The sequence below is a fragment of the Oncorhynchus clarkii genome, chromosome 10, assembly GCF_045791955.1.
Source record: "Oncorhynchus clarkii lewisi isolate Uvic-CL-2024 chromosome 10, UVic_Ocla_1.0, whole genome shotgun sequence".
Taxonomy (NCBI): domain Eukaryota; kingdom Metazoa; phylum Chordata; class Actinopteri; order Salmoniformes; family Salmonidae; genus Oncorhynchus; species Oncorhynchus clarkii.
The window spans coordinates 41,462,175-41,490,109 of NC_092156.1; the positions used below are offsets into that span (position 1 = coordinate 41,462,175).

At 41.7% G+C, this 27,935-nt stretch overlaps 4 protein-coding genes across 7 annotated transcripts in view; all 4 read left to right on the forward strand.

Moving 5' to 3' along the window:
- Positions 1-3,945: 3,945 nt before the first annotated feature.
- The window catches only part of LOC139418475 (protocadherin gamma-C5-like), a 137,504-nt gene continuing 113,514 nt past the window's right edge, over positions 3,946-27,935 (forward strand). For 2 of the 4 annotated variants that reach the window (XM_071167963.1, XM_071167984.1), the window contains exon 1: positions 3,946-6,372. In XM_071167963.1, the coding sequence (XP_071024064.1) occupies positions 3,982-6,372 (2,391 nt within the window). In that variant the 5' untranslated portion in view covers positions 3,946-3,981. Of the gene's footprint in view, positions 6,373-15,397; positions 17,842-27,935 lie in introns of those variants that run through there. The other 2 variants (XM_071167958.1, XM_071167978.1) reach the window with 1 other exon arrangement.
- LOC139419767 (protocadherin beta-16-like) lies at positions 7,064-9,730 on the forward strand. The gene is made up of 2 exons (XM_071169760.1): positions 7,064-9,475; positions 9,695-9,730. Exons 1-2 carry the CDS (start codon positions 7,064-7,066, stop codon positions 9,728-9,730), a joined length of 2,448 nt encoding a protein of 815 aa, XP_071025861.1.
- On the forward strand, positions 12,084-14,685 carry LOC139419768 (protocadherin beta-16-like). The gene is made up of 2 exons (XM_071169761.1): positions 12,084-14,486; positions 14,644-14,685. Exons 1-2 carry the CDS (start codon positions 12,084-12,086, stop codon positions 14,683-14,685), a joined length of 2,445 nt encoding a protein of 814 aa, XP_071025862.1.
- LOC139419769 (uncharacterized) lies at positions 18,734-26,575 on the forward strand. The gene is given in 3 exon segments (XM_071169762.1): positions 18,734-21,195; positions 24,078-24,213; positions 24,216-26,575. Coding segments are annotated over 3 exon segments (4,905 nt in total). The 5' UTR covers positions 18,734-18,786.

The window sequence follows — 27,935 nt, forward strand, 5'->3', positions numbered from 1 at the left end:
CGAACTTTTGAACGGTCGGGTACATTTTAGTTCTCCCCCTAGCATTACACACCTAATTCCACTAATCAACTCACCATCAAACCTTTCATTAGTGGAATCAGGTGTATAGTGCTAGGGGCAATCCTGACCAGGCCTGCAGATAAGAGCGAGCGAGAGGCCCAGACCCAAAAAGGACTCTCAGCTGGGTTAGATAACACATCACATTGAGTTATTTATTTTTTACTGGCAGGAGACAGCTCTCTGATAAACTATACATCTGTACTGGCTGACAGGGCTCTCCTTGTCAGAACGAAAAGAACTTCATTCAAATCCTTGTCTGGCTCATTTCAGTCATTTAAGCAAATGGATAAACTACTGCATGTCTCATCTTACTCTCTCCTGATTAAAAAATACCATCACAGCACACAGAAATCCCCAGTAAACCTTGGGCAACATTGCCCCTCACCATCATGACATAAAGTGCCCTTGTGTGAGTACTGTGTTGGCAGAAATATTCCTGATGAATCCAGAGGAGTGATAGAGTTTATTCAGAAGGCCTTGTGCTGACAGTTCCAGTGCTCTTCTGGCTCTTGAAATGAGTGTTTCGTTCTGCTCTTGCTCTGTAGACCTGTACTGCAGTCTGAGTGGAGCTGGCAAGACTTCAAGGGCCCAAATAGAGGGAGAGAGAGAATTCACATCTCGTACCCATCCTTTGCGTGATATAGGGGATGGTTTCCATGGATATGCAGGAATGACGTTGTCCCCTTTGATTCTGGGTATCGACGATGACATTAAGTGTTAGAATGTGATTGACAGAGACACAGCATACAGACAGACACGGAGATATGTCCCGTGTCATCAGGGCATCAGTGTCAGCTCTTATTTGTTCAAAGATATAATACCATTTTCATCACAACGGCAATGGCAACCTCGTCAATAAAAACACTTACTTAGTCAAGAGGAAGAGGAGAATAGACTGTGATAACATAAGGTCAGAAAGGTAAGAAGAGGACATTTCATTATAGGGGTCATATAAAGGGTCTGGATTGAAGGAGACAGTCTGACTGTTGGTCGGGGTAAAGTGTTTACCAGGGCCTGAATGAGCTGGAGCAGTGCCGCTATTTCTGCCTCGTCCCCCTGGGCTTGTCTGGATGAGTACCCAGCCATGCTGTCTGGGAGTAAAATCATTCACAGGCTGCTTCACTCATACAGACTGCTTCACTCACAGAGGCTGCTTCACTCACAGAGGCAAAACTGGAGAAATCACTCACAAGGGACAGCACCAAGCATGAGTCCCACAGTGGGGAATTGCAATAAATACATATACTGTTCGTGTTTTGAGATTTAGCCATACCATTACTGTTAGTGTTTTGGGATTTAGCCATACCATTACTGTTAGTGTTTTGGGATTTAGCCATACCATTACTGTTAGTGTTTTGAGATTTAGCCATACCATTACTGTCAGTGTTTTGGGATTTGGCCATACCATTACTGTTAGTGTTTTGGGATTTAGCCATACCATTACTGTTAGTGTTTTGGGATTTAGCCATACCATTCCTGTTAGTGTTTAGAGCAGACATCGCTACACTCAGAAATGTAGTTTTCAAATTATATAAAAATAAAACTGACAGACTTGATAACAATGATTTTTTTCAACTGCGTGTGAATGTGTGTTTGTGTGTGTGTCGGCTTCTTTGTTCTACGATAATTAATATAATGTATCCCTGGAACATTGTATTATCATGCGTATAAACATCCATGTTACTCTGGTTGAGCCCCAGGCTGGCTGTGTGGTAATTGGAGACGCAGGACGGAGACTGATATTGACCTCTCACAACCCCGCTGACTCAATCCCAAGGGCAAACTCAGCAGATCCAAGAGGCCAGTGTCACCGTAAGGCCATTTCTAATGCACCACCACACATGCCAGCTGTTTGTCCTTGAACACACACACACAAAATCCCTAAAGTGGCCTGTTTTTAAGGGAAGAGAGCCTCCTTTAAAACAGACCAATTCAGGTATCTGGAAGTATATGACTGATGGAGAAGTTAAAGCATCCAGTGCCTGCTGCTGGTATGCCAAGGCAGATGAGGAGGATGGAATTCTGGGTGACATTCAGTCAAATTAGCTGCATTAGCCTTTTATCTGTCTGTCCATATGGGGGGGGGGGGGGGGGGGGAGCCGTCAATGGAATGGAATGATGCTCATCAAAGACATCAGCACTGAAGTCAGTGACTGGTAAGGTGTCAGGGGAGTTTTTTGAAACACTCCATCATCATGTCGGATTTGCAGTCAATTAGCTGCTGTAATACAGTGGAAATGTGTCAGAGAGTGTCTGTGCTCACTAACAACCTGAAATGAGATGACATGCAACCTCATTTATCATGCAATTGGGAGTGTTAACTGTCAGTGCTGATGATTCCGTGTGTTTACAGTGGGGCAATAAAAGTATTTAGTCAGCCACCAATTGTGCAAGTTCTCCCACTTAAAAAGATGAGAGAGGCCTGTAATTTTCATCATAGGTACACTTCAACTATGACAGACAAAATGAGAAAAAAAATCCAGAAAATCACATTGTAGGATATTTAATGAGTATATTTGCAAATTATGGTGGAAAATAAGTATTTGGTCAATAACAAAAGTTTATCTCAATACTTTGTTATATACCCTTTGTTGGCAATGACAGAGATCAAACGTTTTCTTACATAAGATGATGCATGGAATGCTTTATTATATAGTGAAAATTTGCTTCCCCAAACTTGAAACTCTTATGTCTAACTATCTTAGCTGGCATGTCTAAAAAAGCAAGCATTAACTAAATATATGGAATTAGACTCACATTCCGTTCAATATGTTTCCCAGATATTTGCAGAGAAGCACACGCCTGTGTGTGTGTGTGTGTGTGTGTGTGTGTGTGTGTGTGTGTGTGTGTGTGTGTGTGTGTGTGTGTCAGTCACCAGATCTCAACCCAATTGAACACTTATGGGAGATGCTGGAGCTGTGCCTGAGACAGCAGTTTCCACTACCAGCAAAAAAAAAAAAAAACGAAATACGTCATTTATTGTGGAAGAATGGCGTCGCATTCCTTCAATAGAGTTCCAGACACTTGTATAATCTATTCTAAGGTGCATTGAAGCTGTTCTGGCTCCTGGTGTTCCAACGCCCTAAGACACTCTATGTTGGTGTTTCCTTTATTTTTGCAGTTAACTGTGTGCGGCAGTGATGCGACTGCAGATAGCTTCTGGCTAACTTCTTTATGAGATGGGTTGTACAACCTGCATACCTTGACCAAATTAGATCTGAACATAGTGCTGGGGATTAGAACACATGCAGCAGTAAGGGATTGTGTTCATCTAAGAAACCATGCTTTCATGTTGTACTGATGCTGTTGTGGTTGATGTAAATGTTTTCTATGTGGTTCTGTTGTTGAAAATGTCACTGCCCATTGTGTTTATTCGGTCCAACCTTCCTTTCCCTTTATCCGGCGTTTGCTCTGCTGCCGCTGTCCACGGTGCTGAAATTGTTCTCCCTCTGCTGCACTGCGAGCGGAGTCTTATCTGACGGGCTGTTTGCAGTTAGAAGCTACGGCTAGGGCAAACTCATCTACGAATTAGTGGTCCGGTGTCTTCTATTAAAACTTCAGATTGTAAAATGCACTCAAACATAATGGAGTAGGCCTTTCTAACTTATTATTTCACATTTAAATGCTGCACGGCGTCTAGATTCAGTTGTATTGGCCATGTAGTCAGAGACTGTACACTAATCGCTCTTGCGTTTTTTCCTGTAGCCTCATGGCGTCGCTCCTCGCCAACTCTATGCTGTGTGTTTTTAGAACACTCCCATTTCGTTTTGAGCTATATGAGCAGAATTTATCCACACAGCCATTTCCTTGCGGAGCATAACACGGAGTACTGTAAGATAGACCCTTGGCCTTTGGGGTTTTGTGTAAATACTGGTCTTATTTATATAATTGTTCATGTTTATGCGATTGCCATAAGTGAATATGTCGGTATCTACTACATCATGCGGATCTAAATGGCGTTTGCAATGTGCTATGCTTTTGCTTGCTATCGTGCGGGCCTCTTTTGCGGACATTCGATATTCTGTTCCCGAGGAGACAAAGACAAATCATATAATCGGGAGCTTAAGCAGTGACCTTCGTTTGGATGTTAAGCGACTGAGGGTTCGGAAGGCCCGAGTTGATTACCAGGGAGAGAAACGGTACTGTGGAGTAGACGTGGACTCCGGAGATCTCATTGTTCTCGAGAGAATCGACAGGGAGACGCTTTGTGAAACTACCTCACCCTGTATCTTGCATTTTGAGTTCATCCTGGAAAATCCTTTGGAGCTGCACAATATTGGGCTGGAAATACAGGACATAAATGACAACGCACCTCTTTTCCCCAAGGATTTAATCAAACTGGAAATAAGCGAATCTGCAACAACAGGCAGTAGATATAAAATAGCTTCTGCTCGAGATTTAGATTTAGGCATTAACTCTGTTCAAAGCTATGTGCTTGGTCAAAATGGTTATTTTGTTTTAGATGCAAAAATCAGCAAAGAAAGGTATATTGAAATTGTATTGCAAAATAGTCTCGACCGAGAGAAGGAAGGCGAACATTATCTAATGCTAACGGCAATTGACGGGGGGAATCCACTTCGGTCTGGTACTGTTGCAATAAATATTCTCGTAATTGATGTAAATGATAACGGTCCAATATTTTCGCAAGCTGTGTATACGGTAACCGTTTTTGAAAATTCACCACAAGGTACCTCCCTGCTCAAGGTAAGCGCAACTGATAAAGATGAGGGTGCGAATGGTCACATTACATATTACATTAATCATGCGTCTGAAAACACAAAGCGTTTATTCAATATTGACCAAAACAGTGGGGAGATTACTGCAATTGGCGAGCTTGACCACGAAAAGGCCTCCTCTTATGAAGTGGAGATACAGGCGGAGGATGGTGGGGGGCAGGCCGGACACTGCAAAGTCCTCGTTGAAATATCTGACATAAATGACAATGCACCCACAATAACTGTGAAATCAGTCACCAATCCGATTCCAGAGAACATCCCAGCGGGCATTGAAATAGCTGTTATTAATGTAAAGGATCAGGACCATGGAGAGAACAGCAGAGTGAAGTGCAACATTGCGGAAAACCTACCTTTTAAACTCCAATCCTCAATTAAAAACTACTTTACCTTAATAAGCAGCGCCCCTCTGGATCGAGAGCAAATCTCTGAATATGATGTCACCATAATAGCAACCGATGGAGGAACGCCGTCATTGTCGTCAAGTGTTATTTTGAGTTTCCACATTTCTGATATAAATGACAATCCACCTGTGTTTGAAGAACAATCCTACAACGCCTATGTGACTGAAAATAACAAGCCTGGCTCCTCTATGTGTTCTGTTACTGCCAGAGACCCAGACTGGAGACAGAACGGCACAGTGGTCTATTCTCTATTGCACAGTGAGATCAACGGTGTTCCGGTGTCCTCATTTTTATCCATTAACGGAGACACGGGGGTGATTCATGCTGTGAGAGCATTTGATTATGAACAGTTTAGGAGCTTCAAAGTCCACGTTGTAGCCAGAGACAATGGTTCTCCTCCACTCAACAGTAACGTGACAGTGAGTATCTTCATAACAGATGAGAATGATAACTCTCCCCAGATATTATACCCTGCTCCAGCAGGGAACTCCTTGATGACTGAGATGGTCCCCAAAGCTGCCCTGGCGGGGTCCCTGGTTTCCAAGGTGATAGCTGTGGATGCTGACTCTGGACAGAACGCTTGGCTGTCATATCTCATCGTGAAATCGACTGATCCGGGACTTTTCACTGTTGGTGTCCACAGCGGAGAGATCAGGGCACAGCGGGACATTGCTGAATCTGACAGTATGAAGCAGAACCTTGTTATATCAGTGAAAGATAACGGACAGCCCTCTCTCTCTACAACCTGTGATGTATATTTACTCATATCAGATAACTTGGCTGAAGTTCCAGAACTGAAAGACATGGCTTATGAGGATAGTTCCAAACTAACTTCCTATTTGATCGTTGGTCTGGTCTCTGTCTCCACCTTTTTCCTGACTTTCATTATTCTCATCCTGGCCGTGAAGTTCTGCCGCAGTAGAAAGCCTAGAATGTTGTTTGATGGAGCAGTCGCCATTCCCAGCGCGTATTTCCCTCCCAACTATGCAGAGGTGGATGGAGCTGGAACTCTGCGCAGTTCTTACAATTATGACGCATACCTGACAACGGGCTCACGCACCAGTGACTTCAAGTTTGTAACATCTTACAATGACAGCACCCTGCCTGCTGATCAGACTCTGAGGAAAGAAAGCAAAGATCAAGATTCGTTAGTGGACACCAAGGACTTGAACGAGGTAGGATTGTAAATATTTGTGCTAGTACTGGTTGTTGTCATTTAATTTGAGCCCAAAAGCATGATTGCTTTCCTATAAATGTTACTTACATACATATCTTGCTTCATTGTTTTTAATTGTGCAAGCGGTTGATCGACCCTTTTTACTCTGAACAGCCTTTCAATACCCTCGGTCTACAGCGTACAATTTCAGCATTTCGTTTGAAATTCTTCATAATTGTAGGCCTATTTCCCCCATTATGACTTTGTCCCTGTTGTTTTCTGTTTTGCAGCATGTCTGTATTCATCATGACATCACCACGGGACTTCTTATAGGCTTAATAATATGATTATTAGATCAATTCAGCTTCACATATTGTTAATTTGATTATGCATATTACACATTAGCCTACAGCATGGCTAGGCATACGGTGTCCTACTCTGGTAAACGAAGCGTTCCTTTATTTAGTCAATGTTGATATGTAACACAGCGGGTCGCTGTTGGCTTACAAAAGCAAAAATACAGATTGAAACCCTCCCTCACTCCTGCCCCCAATCCGTCGTTATATTTTGTGTGTGTGGTGACTGCTTTCTTGCTTAAAGCCTTTCACGTTGGATACCCTTACCAAGGTAGAGGTCATATTTGCAGAAGTTTTTGTATATATAGCCTATACTAAGAGGTTTGGGATCATTTGATTAATCTGAATTGTATTATGGAATATAAAAGAGGTTCCATATTGAGGCGAGGGCGATGGACCACCTTTGTCTTCCTATTATTGACCGTCCATCAGTGTGTCGGGGATATTCGCTATTCCATTGCAGAAGAAATTAAACGAGGTTCTGTGGTTGGGAGATTTTCTCAGGATTTGGGAATCGATGTAAAAACACTGTCCACCAGAAGACCAAGGATCGAATTCGAAGGTAGTACACGATACTGCGACATTAACCAGAAGAATGGAGATTTGATTGTGAACGAGCGGATGGACAGAGAGGAGCTGTGCGGACAAAGGCCGTCGTGTGCTTTGCATTTTGACTTCTTTTTGGAAAACCCTCTAGAGTTGCATCGTGTCACACTTGAAATCCAAGATGTTAACGACAATTTCCCAACATTTCCCAATGAAGTAATCAAATTAGAGATCCGAGAATCGGCCAATAAAGGAGAGCGATTTTCCATTGATGAGGCCCTCGACACAGATACGGGAGTCAATTCAGTTCAGGGTTATACTCTATCGGCAAATGAACATTTCACCTTGTCTGTTCACACAAGTGCTGATACGGGTAAATATGCAGAGATTGTACTAGAGCATGAACTGGACCGCGAAAAACAGGACGAACTATCACTTATTCTGACAGCTTATGATGGCGGAAAGCCACAGAAATCTGGCACAGTGGTTATACAGGTCCGGGTACTAGATGCTAATGATAATGTCCCTGTATTTACGCAGTCTATTTATAAGATGAGTGTGCCTGAAAACGCTCCATTGGGTACTGCCGTGGTCACTGTCAGTGCCAGCGATGCAGATGAAGGGGCGAATGGACAGGTTACATATGAATTTAGTCATATTTCTATCAAAACAAAAAATACTTTCTCTATTGATCCAAGAAGTGGAGAGATTAAAATAAAATCAATGATAGATTTTGAAGATACGTCGTCCTTTGAACTGCGAGTTAAAGCTAAAGATGGAGCAGGTCAGGCTGCTTCATGTAAAGTTATTGTCGACGTCGCTGATATTAATGACAACGCCCCAGTCATACTTATTAAGTCATTCAAATCACCATTGCCAGAAAACTCACCAACCGGTACAGAGGTCGCCTTCATTTATGTACAGGACAGAGATTCTGAGTCCAATGGCAAAGTAATATGTTCTATTGAGCAGAACACATACTTCAAATTGTCCCCGTCAATCAAAAAACACATTTCCCTAATAACTGCTGTGGAATTGGATCGTGAGACACAGTCAGAATACAACATCACTCTTATTGCAACCGACGAAGGACATCCTCCACTGTCGTCATTTCAAACTATTACGTTAATTGTTTCTGATGTGAATGACAACCAACCTGTGTTTGACAAACAATCCTACAACGCCTACGTGACTGAAAATAACAATCCGGGCTCCTCTATGTGTTCTGTTACTGCCAGAGACCCAGACTGGAGACAGAACGGCACTGTGGTCTATTCTCTATTGCACAGTGATGTGAACGGTGTTCCGGTGTCCTCATTTGTATCCATTAACGGAGACACAGGGGTGATCCATGCTGTGAGAGCATTTGATTATGAGCAGTTTAGGAGCTTCAAAGTCCACGTTGTAGCCAGAGACAATGGTTCTCCTCCACTCAGCAGTAACGTGACTGTGAGTGTCTACATAACAGATGAGAATGATAACTCTCCCCAGATATTATACCCTGCTCCAGCAGGGAACTCCTTGATGACTGAGATGGTCCCCAAAGCTGCTCTGGCGGGGTCACTGGTTTCCAAGGTGATAGCTGTGGATGCTGACTCTGGACAGAACGCGTGGCTTTCATATCACATCGTGAAATCGACTGATCCGGGACTTTTCACTGTTGGTATCCACAGCGGAGAGATCAGGGCACAACGGGACATTTCTGAATCTGACAGTATGAAGCAGAACCTTGTTATATCAATAAAGGACAACGGACAGCCCTCTCTCTCTACAACCTGTGATGTGTATTTACTCATATCAGATAACTTGGCTGAGGTTCCAGAACTGAAAGACATGACTTATGAGGATAGTTCCAAACTCACATCCTATTTGATCATTGGTCTAGTCTCTGTTTCCACCTTTTTCCTGACTTTCATTATTCTCATCCTGGCCGTGAGGTTCTGTGGTAGGCGAAAGCCTAGAATGTTGTTTGATGGAGCAGTCGCCATTCCCAGCGCGTATTTCCCTCCCAACTATGCAGAGGTGGATGGAGCTGGAACTCTCCGTAGTTCTTACAATTATGATGCATACCTGACAACGGGCTCACGCACCAGTGACTTCAAGTTTGTCCGATCTTACAATGACAGCACGCTGCCTGCTGATCAGACACTAACAAGATGTCCAGATACATTATTAGAAGGGAGTATCACCACGCTCAACACTGCAGGAGAGGCGAATGAGGTAAGCCTTCACTCATCTGAGATACCACCGTTTGTACGTGAGCGGTTTCATTATGTGAGAATGGGTTATGCATGATGAAAATACATTCTGGGCCTTAATGGCTTCTGCCATCCTATAGAAACAGTAGGTCTTATACTCGTTTTAGATGATAAGATCTTAGTAGGGTACAATGTGGAATTTATCCACTCATTGTTTTGTTTGATTGGTTGTGTTTTAAAGGTGATCGCTGTTTCTTCTCTTCTCTGTGAGGAGTAATTCACTAAGAGTTTGATTTGATGGAAGCAGTTTGCTCCTTGTTTGTTTGTGCTGTGGTTTCCTATATATATAACAAGCAACGCAGTTTCGGTTGCTTTTAGTTGAGTATGCCTGTGATGTTTTTTTCACAGATGTTCTATTGGAGTTGACAATAAAGCTTGATGGAGATAGGAAAACATGGTTTAGACTACTTTTGAAAAGGAATCCGGCATTTTATAATAAATGGATTGTATTGACCTGGAAAGAGTTTTGAATGTATTTTGAAACTTGATTACATGTTGTTAGGATGTGTGTTCAGCGTTGTGCATTAAAGTCCCCATTGCATACCGTTGTTTTGCAGTCACCTCCATTTCAGCACCAGACCAGTGGACACCGAGGTGACTGTTTTAGTCTCCTGAAGTCTAACGGTCGAAAACTCAAAGATAGAATGCGAAAGAATTAGCGTTATTTTGATGATTAACGAAACATCGATAGTGAAATCGACATGATCGAAATTTTCATGATGGTTGAAATATTTTTTTATATCCAGGAAAAATACATGTTGCAACTAGTCTACTAATGGCTTATTGTGTGACTATTTAGGCATATTGTGTACGTTTCTCCTAATAGCGTACCTCATCCATGTCTTCTCATGACCATGTCACGATGAGGTTACCACTGATTTGAAGCCTATATCTTTCATGTTTTAGTATTGTCTTCTGCGTTTGGAGAATATTATACATTCTAAGAAGTACACATGGAAAACAATATTAGCCTACGAGCATGCTGTTTTTCTGATAGACTCATGATGTCGCTTTCCACCAGCTAAGTACAGTTAACTATATACGTCCACCTACTACCGGGTGTAGGCTCCGTACAGCGCGTCGCATTACCATTTCTCTCTGAAAAGCGGTTAGACATTGTAATCTTTCTTCCGTTTGGCAATTGATTGTGGACAATTGGCCTTAATTGCTATTAGACATTAAAGATGGGCTACAAAGGCTGTACGTTTTTTGAAAGAGCTTTTCGTCTGTCTTTCTGCCTTTTCTTCATACACATCAGCAAAGGAGACGTGAGCTATTCTATACCAGAGCAGGTGAAACGCGGATCTGTAATCGGAAATATAGCCAAGGATCTGAGGTTGGATGTTTAGCGATTGGGTGTTATTTTTTGGTTTAAACTACACTTCGTTTTTCACAGTTTGAAATACACATTCAAACATAATTACCTATAGACTTCATCGGTGTCCTATTTAAATTTAGTACTGTGAAGGCTTTTCCGGATTTCTCAGTAGGCTGGTGTATCGCTGTGATCTCTACACCAATTCTCAAAATCTTTCAATTTCTCTTTTTACATCACCATGTAGGTTCAAAAAGTATTTTTTCGATAGTAGTGTCATTTAGGTAGAAGCTTGCTCATTGCTTGTCTATGTCATTCTGATTCATATGTTTAACAGGCACTGCAACTGTTATTCGTCTTTAAGGAAGTCTGATTGTTGTATTCGACCATAGTAATTCTGACATGCAGTAGGCTAAGCGTGTTTTCTTACCCTGTTTTAGAGTAACTGAATGGAGGACAATGTTGAGTTATTAAATTAAATCCGTTTAAAAATAAGAACTTGACATGGACATACGTTATTATACATTTTTCTGATTTCTCATTTCACAAGAAATATATTGGAGTAGATTGAGATTTAAGCCTATTGCGTTGTCGCGTTCTGAAACATCCTCATTGATAATTCAGCTACGCTTGAATTCAGCACCAGGCACGTGGACAGCGACTAAACTTATTTCCTTCACTTTAACATCAGTTCAAATCCTGCCAAACTCAAATGAAGACGGGAACACCACATGTTGGTTTGTTGAGTGAGGACACGTTGATAGCTAGTAGAATCCGTGCATTAAATTGGCTTAAAGGAGAAAGTTGCGACTTGTGTAAACTCAATGTTTTTACCTTATGGGACTGTTCCGATTCATGAAAAGGAGTTCATACATCACACAAGCATTACTTTACAATATTTCTGTATAACTATTTAGTATTTAACTGAAGTTATAGGCTACATCATATTTGTAGGAATATATAATTATAAGATAGAAAACTATTGAAGTACATTGTGTGGTGTTTTTTTAATGACTCAGGATGTCGCTGTTCACCAGCTAAGAAAAGTTAGGCAGCCTACACTTCTCAACCCGCTAATTTATTAGTCAGAGGGCGGATACAACCTACCGCGCCATTATCACTGAGGAGCAGTCGGCCAAAGGACCTAATTTCTTCAGTTGGGTAATTTATCTTAGCCAATATTTGTAGTGGCCTACATTGCATGATCATTTTTGTTCACCTTGTAATTGGAATATTTTCGTTTTGTACATCGAACATGGGCTACATTGGATTTACAGTTTCAGCTTTTGTCCTCCATCTGGCTTTTGTTCTATCCCTGATACGCATCAGCAATGGCGACATGACCTATTCTATTCCAGAGGAGATGAAACGCGGATCTGTGGTCGGAAATATAGCCAAGGATCTTGGGTTGGATGCTAAAAGACTGTCGGCTCGAAAAGCTCGTTTAGAAGAAGATGGAACTAAACACTTCTGTGACATTAACCTGAATTCGGGAGATCTTGTTGTCGTTGAAAGAATTGATAGGGAGCAGCTTTGCGGTCCGAGGATTTCATGTGGGCTCAAATATGAAATGGTTCTTGAAAGTCCTTTAGAATTGCATCGCATATCTCTTCAGATTCAGGATGTGAACGATAATTCACCACAGTTTGCAGATGATGTTATCAAATTGGAAATAAGGGAATCAGCTGATAGAGGTGAACGTTTCCCCATTAATGAGGCCCACGATGCAGATATAGGTCAGAATGCAGTTCAAAGCTACTCTTTACAAAGGAATGACCATTTTGTCTTGAATGTTCATACTAATCGAGATGGGGGAAAATACGGTGAGTTAGTGTTAGAGAAAGAGCTGGACCGAGAACAAAAGCAGGAGGTGACGTTGTTACTTACTGCTGTTGACGGTGGGACTCCACAGAGATCTGGTACTGTAGTTATACACGTCACTGTGTTGGATGCTAACGACAATATTCCAATATTTAGCCAGGACGTGTATAAGGTCAGTCTACCAGAAAATTCTCCGCTGGGCACCGTAGTAGATACAGTCCGCGCAACTGATGTAGACGAGGGGGCAAATGGCGAGGTAACATATGATCTAGGTCGAGTTTCTGAGGAGTTGAAGAATTTGTTTCACCTCGATAGTAAAACTGGGGTTATAATACTGTCTGGACCGATAGATTATGAGGAGCAGCCCATTTATGAGTTGCGCGTCCTCGCCAAAGATGGTGCAGGTTTGGTGTCATACACAAAAGTACTGATAGATATTACTGACGTAAACGACAACGCACCAGTGATATTAATAAAAACTCTAGCCAATCCAATTCCCGAGAATGTGTTACCTGGAACAGAGGTGGGCATCATTAATGTACAGGATAAAGACTCTGAGGGGAATAGACAGGTCCGATGCTCCATTCAACAAAATGTTCCATTCAAATTAAATCCCTCAATCAAAAACTATTATTCACTGGTAACAACAGGTGAACTAGACCGTGAGATAATATCAGATTATAACATAACTATCACTGCCACTGACGAGGGGACTCCGCCTTTATCCTCCTCAAAGACTATTCATTTATCTGTATCAGACGTTAATGACAATCCTCCTGCGTTTGAAGAACAATCCTACAGGGCCTATGTGACTGAAAATAACAAGCCGGGCTCCTCTATGTGTTCTGTTACTGCCAGAGACCCAGACTGGAGACAGAACGGCACGGTGGTCTATTCTCTATTGCACAGTGATGTGAACGGTGTTCCGGTGTCCTCATTTTTATCCATCAACGGAGACACGGGGGTGATCCATGCTGTTAGAGCATTTGATTATGAGCAGTTTAGGAGCTTCAAAGTCCACGTTGTAGCCAGAGACAATGGATCTCCTCCACTCAGCAGTAACGTGTCAGTGAGTGTCTTCATAACAGATGAGAATGATAACTCCCCCCAGATATTATACCCTGCTCTAGCAGGGAACTCCTTGATGACTGAGATGGTCCCCAAAGCTGCTCTGGCGGGGTCCCTGGTTTCCAAGGTGATAGCTGTGGATGCTGACTCTGGACAGAATGCATGGCTTTCATATCACATCGTGAAATCGACTGATCCGGGACTTTTCACTATTGCTCTCCACAGTGGAGAGATCAGGGCACAGCGGGACATTTCTGAATCTGACACTATGAAGCAAAACCTTGTTATATCAGTGAAAGATAACGGACAGCCCTCTCTCTCTACAACATGTGATGTATATTTACTCATATCAGATAACTTGGCTGAGGTTCCAGAACTGAAAGACATGGCTTATGAGGATAGTTCCAAACTTACTTCCTATTTGATCATCGCTCTGGTCTCTGTCTCCACCTTTTTTCTGACGTTCATTATTCTCATCCTGGCCGTGAGGTTCTGCCGCAGTGGAAAGCCTAGAATGTTGTTTGATGGAGCAGTCACCATTCCCAGTGCATATTTCCCTCCCAACTATGCAGAGGTGGATGGAGCTGGAACTCTCCGTAGTTCTTATAACTATGACGCATACCTGACAACCGGCTCACGCACCAGTGACTTCAAGTTTGTCAGATCTTACAATGACAGCACGCTGCCTGCTGACCAGACACTTAAGAAGAATCTAAATGACCCTCTTGGAGAAAATATCATCACTTTCAACACGTTGGGGGAGTGCGAGGTGAGATTTCACAGCTTTGACATTGTGACAAACGAAAATGCTTTATTTGTTTATTTAGCCGTTTTGCATAGTCCATCATTTGAAACTATAGGTAGCTTACTTTATTGTGTGTTAGGCTAATATTATTACAACAGTCTTGTCTCCTGTACTCTTTCAGTCATTTGATTCAGTCCCACTTTTCATCACTGATAATCTCTGAGGATGTATTTATTTTCCCGTCTTGATCCCATTTTACTGTGATTTAGTAAAACACGTAGGTCCGTTTCAGCACCACTTCAAAAACTGCAATAGGTAAAGACGTGGATTATGTTTGAAAGAAGCCCCGGATTTTAAATGCCTTTTTTCCCCCTTCGAAAACTGTAATGGGTAGAGACGTGGATTATGTTTGAAAGAAAGGTCTGATTTTAAAACGAACCTTTTCCAGTGATTATATTTTGAATTACTTTATTGGCATGGTCTTTTGAAGACTACATGGACAGACTACTTTGCCCATTGATCATTCGATTGAGATGTTGACTCACATGGGCTGTAACACAAAAGGCGATTCGTGTTTTTTACAATCCTGCATTTTGAAATAGTCTACCTCTGTTGATATGAGGGGTCCCATTATGTATTTTTAAAAACAATTAAACCCGGCATGTTTTCCTATGCGTTGCAGATCTTCTCCATGCAATTGGCGAGAGACTTTCACAACTATTTTCTGCAGTTTTATGAAACTACACGGAGTGTCGCTATTCACCAGCAGTAGCTTTATAATGAATCTCTCCACCCATTCTTGACATTTCCAGTGAGGGAGGGGACATCATTATTGCAGTGTAAAAGTCTCCTGCTTAACATTTTAACGTGGTGCATTTTGATCTGGTGGTTGTAAACGTTCCTTCGGTTGGATGGCACTGATTTTTATCACACTAATCGGCCTAATTGGAATGAGTTGTGTTACCTGAAAATGGAATACAAGGGATTCTCGTTCTCTGCATCGATGTTCGGCCTGCCTTTGTTTCTTATCCTGCTGCACACCAGCTATGGAGACGTTACCTATTCTGTTCTGGAGGAGATGAAACGCGGATCTGTTGTCGGAAATATAGCCAAGGATCTGGGACTGGATGCAAAACGACTTGTATATCGGAAAGCTCGTTTAGATGTTCAAGGTAGCAGCAAGCGTTATTGTGAAATCAATCTGAATACTGGGGATATGGTCATCGCTGAAATAATAGACAGGGAGCAGCTTTGCGGTAGGAGGATTTCATGCACCTTAAAATACGAGATGGTTCTGGAAAATCCTTTAGAATTACATAACATAATCTTACAGGTAGAAGATATTAATGACAATAGCCCACAATTTGGGGAAGACAGCGTTACGTTTGATATCCGAGAGTCAGCAGTCAAAGGCGCTCGATTTTCGGTGAATCCGGCTCATGATGCAGATATAGGACTGAACGCTGTTCAAAGCTACACTCTACAAAGGAACGACCATTTTAGCCTGGCTGTTCATACCAACCCAGGTTCTGAAAAGTATGGTGAGCTCGTGTTAGACACAGAGTTAGATCGAGAACAAAAGCAGGAGGTGACATTAATACTTACTGCTGTTGACGGTGGGACTCCACAGAAATCTGGTACTGTGGTCATACACGTCACTGTGTTGGATGCTAACGATAATACACCAGTGTTTAGCGAAAATGTCTATAAGGTCAGTGTACCAGAAAATGCTCCATTAGGTTCGTTAGTTGTTACTGTAACAGCCATCGATGCAGACGAGGGGGCAAATGGAGAAGTGACGTACGGATTTGGACCAATCTCAGAAGAATTAAATAAAATATTTTCTCTTGACCCTAAAACGGGAGACATCAGGATAGCAGGACAGATGGATTTTGAAGAAGAATCCATTCGTGAATTGCGGATCAAAGCCAAAGATGGCTCGGGATTGACTTCCTTTGCCAAAATATTCATAGATATTACAGATGTTAATGACAACGCCCCAGTGATATCTCTTAAATCCTTGACCAATCCCATCCCAGAGAACCTGTTACCTGGCAGAGAGGTGGGCATCATTAATGCATTGGATAAGGACTCTGGGGTAAATAGACAGGTCCGATGCTCCATTCAACAAAATGTTCCTTTCAAACTAAACCCCTCAATCAAAAACTATTATTCTCTGGTAACAACTAGTGAATTAGACCGTGAGATAATATCAGATTATAACATAACTATCACTGCCACCGACGAGGGGACTCCTCCTTTATCCTCCTCAAAGACTATTCATTTATCTGTGTCAGACGTGAATGACAATCCACCTGTGTTTGAAGAACAATACTACAACGCCTATGTGACTGAAAATAACAAGCCTGGCTCCTCTTTGTGTTCTGTTACTGCCAGAGACCCAGACTGGAGACAGAACGGCACTGTGGTCTATTCTCTATTGCCTAGTGATGTGAACGGTGTTCCGGTGTCCTCATATTTTTCCATTAACGGAGACACGGGGGTGATCCATGCTGTAAAATCATTTGATTATGAGCAGTTTAGGAGCTTCAAGGTCCACGTTGTAGCCAGAGACAATGGTTCTCCTCCACTCAGCAGTAACGTGACAGTTAATGTCTTCATAACAGATGAGAATGATAACTCTCCCCAGATATTATACCCTACTCCAGCAGGGAACACCTTGATGACTGAGATGGTCCCCAAAGCTGCTCTGGCGGGGTCCCTGGTTTCCAAGGTGATAGCTGTGGATGCCGACTCTGGACAGAACGCATGGCTTTCATATAACATCGTGAAATCGACTGATCCGGGACTTTTCACTATTGCTCTCCACAGTGGAGAGATCAGGGCACAGCGGGACATTTCTGAATCTGACACTATGAAGCAGAACCTTGTTATATCAGTGAAAGATAACGGGCAGCCCTCTCTCTCTACAACCTGTGATGTATATTTGCTCATATCAGATAACTTGGCTGAAGTTCCAGAACTGAAAGACATGGCTTATGAGGATAGTTCCAAACGTACTTCCTATTTGATCATCGCACTGGTCTCTGTCTCCACCTTTTTTTTGACTTTCATTATTCTCATCCTGGCGGTGAGGTTCTGCCGCAGTAGAAAGCCTAGAATGTTGTTTGATGGAGCAGTCGCCATTCCCAGCGCGTATTTCCCTCCCAACTATGCAGAGGTGGATGGAGCTGGAACTCTCCGTAGTTCTTATAACTATGACGCATACCTGACAACGGGCTCACGCACCAGTGACTTCAAGTTTGTCAGATCTTACAATGACAGCACGCTGCCTGCTGATCTTACACTGAAGAGAAGCCCAACAAAGTTATTAGAAGGAAGTATCATCGCACTCAACACTGCAGGGGAGCCTATTGAGGTAAGACCGAACTAAAAGTAGATACCACTTCTGATTGTGTGCGAACGCATCGGATGTTATGATATCAGAATTGCTTTCCTAGTGTGTTAGTGGACTTTTCCTTAACTTCTTCTTTATCCTCTTGATTATGAAGGATTATGTAACGACATCAATATTCACTTTTTAATGCCTTTTCACAAGGGATATTCTTTCTATTTCGTTGTTGGTGTGTATACAATTAGGGATACTTTCCCAATCATGGAGTGTGTTTTCATTTCCCTTCCTGTAGTATCCTCAGTGCCTACTACATTTTTCTTTAAGTACATTGACTACTTTGCCACGTTTCAGCACCAGGTTAGTGGACAGCGACGTAACCATCACTTTACCTTAGAGTATAGTGGACATATAATTGCTGGGTTTGATCATTAATATGGATTATGCATCGTTGGATTTGATGTGGACCGTTGATATAGCCTATCTATGTGTTGTTGTTACTCGTCAACCATGAATAATCAGACTGTGGCAACAGTATGGAAATATTGAATTTATTTTTCCTACCTTGTAATATATGATTACAAAAGGAGCTAATTGCGCACAACTATTGGTTTTGCTCTCTTCTCTTGCTAAGCTACATGAAACGTTCGTGATACTTTGCACAACACAAGGATGGGGGAAATATTGACCAAGATGATAAATGACGTGGACCTGTGTGTATTGTGACTGCTGTTTTCTGTAAGAACTCAGGATGTCGCTGTTTACCATACATAGAATTGCATGCTTTTCTCCACCCACCATTGGATTATTCAAAAGAGTAATAGGCTATATTGCATCACTTTCACCGAAGAGCAGTCGGATAACAATCGTTTTGCTATTCCTTTTGAGAGGCTAATATTGTACTCTTACGTTGCAGAATCATTTCGACTAGTTTTGAACTCATATGTTGACAATTGGTTTTGATCATCCAGAATGGGGTACACAGGATCTTCGGTTTTTACCTTATTGTTCCGCCTGGCTTTTTGTCATTGCCTGATGCGCATCAGCAATGGAGACTTGAGCTATTCTATTCCAGAGGAGATGAAACGCGGATCTGTGATCGGAAATCTAGCTAAGGATCTGGGGCTGGATGCTAAGAGACTTTCAGGTCGTAAAGCTCGTTTGGATATGGATGGCAGTCGTCAACGTTACTGTGACATCAATGTGAATACCGGAGATTTAATTGTGGCTGAAACAATAGACAGGGAGGAGCTGTGTGGACCGAAGGTTTCTTGTTCTTTAAAATACGAGCTTGTGCTGGAAAAACCTCTTGAATTACATCGCATAACTGTACAAATACAAGATATAAATGACAATTCACCACGGTTTCCCAATGCAGGTATTGATCTAGAAATTCAGGAATCTGCTGACAAAGGCGCACGATACCCCTTGGATGAACCTCATGACTCTGACATAGGATTAAATGGTATTCAAAGCTATTCACTGGAGAGGAATGCCTATTTTATTTTGGACGTTCAAACGAGCTCAGACGGAGGAAAATATGGCGAGTTAGTGTTAGAAAAAGAGCTGGATCGAGAACAACAACAAGAGGTGACGTTGTTACTTACTGCTGTTGATGGTGGGACTCCCCAGAGATCTGGTAATGTAGTTATACACGTCACTGTGTTGGATGCTAACGATAATAAACCAGTGTTTAGACTGACAGTGTATAAAGTCCGTTTGCCTGAAAATTCTCCAACAGGGACTGTTGTAGTTGCAGTTAGTGCTAGTGATGAAGACGAAGGGGCAAATGGAGAAGTATCATATGAGTTCAATCGTATTTCGGATAAAGCAGCTAAACTGTTTTCCATCGACAAAAATACTGGCGAGATTAAAGTGCAGCGTCCCATAGATTATGAAGAAAATACAGAATACGAAGTGCGTGTCCAGGCTAAAGATGGGTCTGGCTTAGCTGGCAATGCAAAAGTAATGATAGAAATCACTGACCTAAATGACAACGCACCGGTGATATTGATCAAATCCTTTAACAATCCCATCCCCGAGAATGTGTTACCTGGAACAGAGGTGGGGATCATAAATGTACAAGATGAAGATTCAGAGGGAAATAGACAGGTCCGCTGCTCCATTCAACAAAATGTTCCTTTCAAACTGAACCCCTCAATCAAAAACTATTATTCACTGATAACAACAGGTGAACTAGACCGTGAGATAATATCAGATTATAACATAACTATCACCGCCACTGACGAGGGGTCTCCACCTTTATCCTCCTCAATGACTATTCATGTATCTGTGTCAGACGTGAATGACAATCCACCTGTGTTTGAAGAACAATCCTACAGCGCCTATGTGACTGAAAATAACAAGCCTGGCTCCTCAATATGTTCGGTTACTGCCAGAGACCCAGACTGGAGACAGAACGGCACTGTGGTCTATTCTCTATTGCCTAGTGGTGTCAATGGTGTTCCGGTGTCTTCATTTTTATCCATCAACGGAGAAACGGGGGTGATCCATGCTGTGAGATCATTTGATTATGAGCAGTTTAGGAGCTTCAAGGTCCACGTTGTAGCCAGAGACAATGGTTCTCCTCCACTCAGCAGTAACGTGACTGTGAGTGTCTTCATAACAGATGAGAATGATAATTCTCCCCAGATATTATACCCTGCTCCAGCAGGGAACTCCTTGATGACTGAGATGGTCCCCAAAACTACTCTGGCGGGGTCACTGGTTTCCAAGGTAATAGCTGTGGATGCCGACTCTGGACAAAACGCGTGGCTTTCATATCTCTTCGTGAAATCGACTGATCCGGGACTTTTCACTATTGGTCTCCACAGCGGAGAGATCAGGGCACAGCGGGACATTGCTGAATCTGACAGTATGGAGCAGAACCTTGTTATATTAGTGAAAGATAACGGGCAGCCCTCTCTCTCTACAACCTGTGATGTGTTTTTACTCATATCAGATAACTTGGCTGAAGTTCCAGAACTGAAAGACATGGCTTATGAAGATAGTTCCAAATTAACTTCCTATTTGATCATCGCGCTGGTCTCTGTTTCCACCTTTTTCCTGACTTTCATTATTCTCATCCTGGCCGTGAGGTTCTGCCGCAGTAGAAAGCCCAGAATGTTGTTTGATGGAGCAGTCGCCATTCCCAGCGCGTATTTCCCTCCCAACTATGCAGAGGTGGATGGAGCTGGAACTCTCCGTAGTTCTTATAACTATGATGCATACCTGACAACGGGCTCACGCACCAGTGACTTCAAGTTTGTCAGATCTTACAATGACAGCACTCTGCCTGCTGATCAGACACTAACAAGATGTCCAGATACATTATTAGAAGGGAGTATCACCACGCTCAAGACTGCAGGAGAGGCGAATGAGGTAAGCCTTCACTCATCTGAGATACCACCGTTTGTATGTGAGCGGTTTCGTTGTGGGAGAATGGGTTATGCATGATGAAAATACATTCTGGGCCTTAATGGCTTATGCCATCCTATAGAAACAGTAGGTCTACACTCGGTTTAAATGATGACATCTTAGTAGGCTAAAATGTGGAATTTATCCACTCATTGTTTTGTTTGATTGGTTGAGTTTTAAAGGTGCTCGCTGTTTCTTCTCTTCTCTGTGAGGAGTAATTAACTAAGGGTTTGATTTGATGGAAGCAGTTTGCTCCTTGTTTGTTTGTGCTGTGGTTTCCTATAAATATAACAAGCAATGCCATTTCGGTTGCTTTTAGTTGAGTATGCCTGTGATGTTTTCTTCACAGATGTTCTAATGGAGTTGACAACAAAGCTTGATGGAGATAGGAAAACATGGTTTAGACTACTTTTGAAAAGGAATCAGGCATTTTATAATGCATTACTTTTAATTGACCTGGGAAGTGTTTTTAATGTCTTTTGAAACTTGAATATAAATTGTTACGATGTGTATTTAAAATCCCCATTGCTTACCGTTTTTCTTGAGGTCGCCTACATTTCAGCACCAGACCAGTGGACACCGAGGTGACTGTTTTAGTTTACTGAAGTCTAACGGTCGACAACTCAAAGATGGAATGCGAAATAATTAGCATTATTTTGATGACTAACGAAACATCGATAGTGAAATCGACAGTTTTCATGATGGTTGACATTTTTTATTATCCAGGAAAAATACATGTTGCAACTAGTCTACTAATGGCTTATTGTGTGACTATTTAGGCATATTGTGTACGTTTCTCCTAATAGCGTACCTCATCATGTCTTCTCATGACCATGTCACGATGAGGTTACCACTGATTTGAAGCCTATATCTTTCATGTTTTAGTAAAGTCGTCTGCGTTTGGAGAATATGATACATTCTAAGAAGTACACATGGAAAACAATATTAGCCTACGAGCATGCTGTTTTTCTGATAGACTCATGATGTCGCTTTCCACCAGCTAAGTACAGTTAACTATATACCTCCACCTACTACGGGGTGTATGTAGGCTCCGTACAGCGCGTCGCATTACCATTTCTCACTGAAAAGCGGTTAGACATTGTAATCTTTCTTCCATTTGGCTATTGATTGTAGACAATTGGCCTTAATTGCTATTAGACATTAAATATGGTCTACCAAGGCTTTACATTTTTTGCATTTGCTTTTCGTCTGTCTTTCTGCCTTTTCTTCACACACATCCGCAAAGGAGACGTGAGCTATTCTATACCAGAGCAGGTGAAACGCGGATCTGTAATCGGAAATATATCCAAGGATCTGAGGTTGGATGTTAAGAAACTTTCGGCTCTAAAATATCCTTTGGAGTAGGATGCAACTTTGTATTCGGGAGGATTTTATTCATATGAAACTGTTCTGGAGATCCTTTAGAATTGCATCGCAGATCTTTTCAGATTCAAGATGTGATGGACAATTAACCCCAGTTTGCAGATGATGTTATTAAACTGGAAATTATGAAGTCCTCGGTCAAAGGTGCTCACTTTCCCATTAATGAAGCCCACGATTCAGATATAGGTCAGAATGCAGTTCAAAGCATTTATTTACAAATGAATGATTATTTTTGTTGAATGTTCATACTAATCGAGACAGAGGAAAATACGGTGATTTGTTATTAGAGAAAGAATTAGATCGAGAACAACAACATGAGGTGACATTATTACTTACTGCGGTTGACGGTGGGGCTCCACAGAGATCTGGTACTCTAGTTATACACGTTAATGTGTTGGATGCTAACGATAATATCCCAGTATTTAGCCAGGATGTTTACAAGGTCATTTTGGTACCTTGAGGTAAGAACACTCTATATATTACTCATTGGAAAGTGGTTGCACTTTTTACTGAGTGGGACATCCTGGTTAAATACAAATGTGTCTTTTTACATCACCATGTAGGTTCAGCATTTCTTTTTCGATAGTAGTATCATTTAGGTAGAAGCTTAAACAGTTTGTCTATGGCATCCTGATTCATATGTTTAACAGGCACTGCAATTGTTATTCGTCTTTATGGAAGTCTGGTTGTTGTATTCGCCCATAGTAATTATGACATGCAGTAGGCTAAGCGTATTTTCTTACCCTGTTTTAGAGTCACTGAATGGAGGACATGTTGAGTTTTTAAATGGAATCCGTTTAAAAATAAGAACTTGACATGGACATATAGATACGTTATTATTCATTTTTCTAATTTCTAATTTCACAATAAATATATTGGAGTAGATTGAGATGTAAGCCTATTGCGTTGTCGCGTTCTGAAACATCCCCTACGTTTCAGCACCAGGCACGTGGACAGCGACTAAACTTTTTGTCTTCACTTTAACATCAGTTTAAATCCTGCCAAACTCAAATGAAGACGGGAACAATAACACATGTTGGTTTGTTGAGTGAGGACACGTTGATAGTTAGTGGAATCCGTGCATTAAATTGGCTTAAAAGGAGAAAGTTGCGACTTTTGTTAACTCAATGTTTTTTACCTTATTGACTGTTCTGATTCATGAACAGGAGTTCATACATCACACAAGTATTACTTTAAACATATTTCTTTATAACTATTTATTATTTAATTGGTCATTGGCTACATCATATTTGTAGGAATATACAATAACAAGATAGAAAACTATTGTGTGCTGTTTTTTTAATGACTCAGGATGTCGCTGTTCACCAGCTAAGAAAAGTTAGGCAGCCTACACTTCTCAACCCGCTAATATATTACTCAAAGGGCGGGGTACACTCTATCGCGCCATTATCACTGAGCAGCAGTCGGCCAAAGGAGCAATTTCTTCATTTGGGTAATTTATCTTAGCCAATATTTGTAGTGGCCTACATTGCATAAATATTTTTGTTCACCTTGTAATTGGAATATTTTTGTTTGTACATCGAAAATGGGCTACATTGGATTTACAGTTTCAGCTTTTGTCCTCCATCTGGCTTTTGTTCTATCCCTGATACGCATCAGCAATGGCGACATGACCTATTCTATTCCAGAGGAGATGAAACGCGGATCTGTGGTCGGAAATATAGCCAGGGATCTTGGGTTGGATGCTAAGAGACTGTCGGCTCGAAAAGCTCGTTTAGAAGAGGATGGAACTAAACACTTCTGTGACATTAACCTGAATTCGGGAGATCTTGTTGTCGCTGAAAGAATTGATAGGGAGCAGCTTTGCGGTCCGAGGATTTCATGTGGGCTCAAATATGAAATGGTTCTTGAAAGTCCTTTAGAATTGCATCGCATATCTCTTCAGATTCAGGATGTGAACGATAATTCACCACAGTTTGCAGATGGTGTTATCAAATTGGAAATAACGGAATCAGCTGATAGAGGTGAACGTTTCCCCATTAATGAGGCCCACGATGCAGATATAGGTCAGAATGCAGTTCAAAGCTACTCTTTACAAAGGAATGACCATTTTGTCTTGAATGTTCATACTAATCGAGATGGAGGAAAATACGGTGAGTTAGTGTTAGAGAAAGAGCTGGACCGAGAACAAATGCAGGAGGTGACGCTGTTACTCACTGCTGTTGATGGTGGGACTCCACAGAGATCTGGTACTGTAGTTATACACGTCACTGTGTTGGATGCTAACGACAATATTCCAATATTTAGCCAGGACGTGTATAAGGTCAGTCTACCAGAAAATTCTCCGTTGGGTACCGTAGTAGCTACAGTCTGCGCAACTGATGTAGACGAGGGAGCAAATGGCGAGGTAACATATGATCTAGGTCGAATTTCTGATGAGTTGAAGAATTTGTTTCAACTCGATAGTAAAACTGGGGTTATAAATCTGTCTGGACCGATAGATTATGAGGAGCAGCCCATTTATGAGTTGCGCGTCCTCGCCAAAGATGGTGCAGGTTTGGTGTCATACACAAAAGTACTGATAGATATTACTGACGTAAACGATAACGCACCAGTGATATTAATAAAAACCCTGACCAATCCAATTCCCGAGAATGTGTTACCTGGAACAGAGGTCGGCATCATTAATGTACAGGATAAAGACTCTGGGGGGAATAGACAGGTCCGATGCTCCATTCAACAAAATGTTCCATTCAAATTAAATCCCTCAATCAAAAACTATTATTCTCTGGTAACAACGAGTGAACTCGACCGTGAGATAATATCAGATTATAACATAACTATCACTGCCACTGACGAGGGGACTCCGCCTTTATCCTCCTCAAAGACTATTCATGTATCTGTGTCAGACGTGAATGACAATCCGCCTGTGTTTGAAGAACAACCCTACAGCGCCTATGTGACTGAAAATAACAAGCCTGGCTCCTCTATGTGTTCTGTTACTGCCAGAGACCCAGACTGGAGACAGAACGGCACAGTGGTCTATTCTCTATTGCCCGGTGAAGTCAACGGTGTTCCGGTGTCCTCGTTTTTATCCATTAACGGAGACACGGGGGTGATTCATGCTGTGAGAACATTTGATTATGAGCAGTTTAGGAGCTTCAAGGTCCACGTTGTAGCCAGAGACAATGGTTCTCCTCCACTCAGCAGTAACGTGACTGTGAGTGTCTTCATAACAGATGAGAATGATAACTCTCCCCAGATATTATACCCTGCTCCAGCAGGGAACTCCTTGATGACTGAGATGGTCCCCAAAGCTGCTCTGGCGGGGTCCCTGGTTTCCAAGGTGATAGCTGTGGATGCTGACTCTGGACAGAACGCATGGCTTTCATATCATATCGTGAAATCGACTGATCCGGGACTTTTCACTATTGCTCTCCACAGTGGAGAGATCAGGGCACAGCGGGACATTTCTGAATCTGACACTATGAAGCAAAACCTTGTTATATCAGTGAAAGATAACGGACAGCCCTCTCTGTCTTCAACATGTGATGTATATTTACTCATATCAGATAACTTGGCTGAAGTTCCAGAACTGAAAGACATGGCTTATGAGGATAGTTCCAAACTTACTTCCTATTTGATCATTGCACTGGTCTCTGTCTCCACCTTTTTTCTGACGTTCATTATTCTCATCCTGGCCGTGAGGTTCTGCCGTAGTGGAAAGTCTAGAATGTTGTTTGATGGAGCAGTCGCCATTCCCAGTGCATATCTCCCTCCCAACTATGCAGAGGTGGATGGAGCTGGAACTCTGCGCAGTTCTTACAATTATGACGCATACCTGACAACGGGCTCACGCACCAGTGACTTCAAGTTTGTCAGATCTTACAATGACAGCACGCTGCCTGCTGACCAGACACTTAAGAGAAGCCCAACGAAGTTATTAGAAGGAAGTTTCATCACACTCAACACTGCAGGGGAGCCTATTGAGGTAAGATAGAACTAAGAGGTGATATCCCTTTTGTTTGTGTGCGAACGATTCGGATTATATCAGAATATCTTTCCTAGTGTGTTAGTGGTATTTTCCTTAAATTCTTCTTTATCCTCTTGATTATGAAGGGTTATGTAAAGACTTCAATATTCACTTTTTAATGCCTTTTCACAAGGGATATTCTTTCAATTTCTTTGTTGGTGTTTATAAAGTTCGGGATGCTACCCCAATCATGGAGTTTGTTTACATTTTCCTTCCTGTAGTATCCTCATTGCCTACTACATTTCTTAAAGTATATTGGCTACGTTTCCACATTTCAGCACGTGGTTAGTGGACAGCGACGTAACCATCATTTTACGTTAGAGCAGTGGTCACCTGCCTTTTCTGAGTCAAGATCACGTTGTGAGTCAAAATGCTGAGATCTACCGCTCTGATTTTTTATTAACACGACTAAAAAAATGTAAGCCTACGTAACAGTAACCAATTAAAAACAGTTCTGTACTAATGAGGTTTGTGCAGTTAGATATAGACCCAATACATTAACACAGCATACTGGCTTTGCTTGAATTTACCTGCCAATGCATTGTTGTTCGGGACATTTTTTTAAATTATATTTCAACATTTGAAGTAGGCTATATGATCACACCGGTAATATCCATTGTTGTATTACTTGTGAGGCACAGCTGAGTGAACATACATTTAAATAATTGACTTTTTATTTTACTGGGCTGATGGTGTTTGCATCTGATGGTCAGTCTCAGTGGAGGGAGAGCAGCAGACTAAGGGTCCGTCTCTCAACACTTAAACTTAAACATGAACTCACTCATAAAAACAGCAGTTTTTTTGCAGTATTCGTTGACAATCTCTCTCTAGTCATGGTTTTAAACGTTTAGAAATCTCACCGTATTAATTTTGCCGTAGCTTTCTTTTATGCCTGCTATGTTACTGCAGACTCGGTCATTTTAGCAATCTTATTGGCCATCGGAGGCCTAATGCACTTGATTTCCTCTCCAGGCCCACCGGAATGACATAGTTTGTACCTTCAGACACATGAAATGGCAACAGTTTGAAAACCAGGGCAGATTAATTGGCTGCACCTACCACCAACAGCCCGAGACTAAAAAAAAAGAGGAATACAAGGCGTTATCGTTGGGTTTTTTACAGAAATGTTTGGCATCGACTAGAAATGCATTGGAGATCGACAAGTGGATCGCGATGACCGGTTGGTAACCACTGCCTTAGAGTACAGTGGACACATAATTGCTGGGTTTGATTAATAATACGGATTAGTCATAGTTTAATTTTATGTGGACCGTTGATTTGACTTATCTATTTATTTATTTTTGTTATTCGCTAATACATAATTAGT

Excerpts from the sequence above, each read along its gene's own strand:
- LOC139419768 (XM_071169761.1), top strand. The coding sequence starts at position 12,084 with ATGGGCTACATTGGATTTACAGTTTCAGCTTTTGTCCTCCATCTGGCT. Across the intron at positions 14,487-14,643 it reads ACACGTTGGGGGAGTGCGAG|TCATTTGATTCAGTCCCACT; the intron begins GTGAGATTTCAC and ends GTACTCTTTCAG.
- LOC139419767 (XM_071169760.1), top strand. The coding sequence starts at position 7,064 with ATGGAATATAAAAGAGGTTCCATATTGAGGCGAGGGCGATGGACCACC. Across the intron at positions 9,476-9,694 it reads CTGCAGGAGAGGCGAATGAG|GTGATCGCTGTTTCTTCTCT; the intron begins GTAAGCCTTCAC and ends TGTGTTTTAAAG.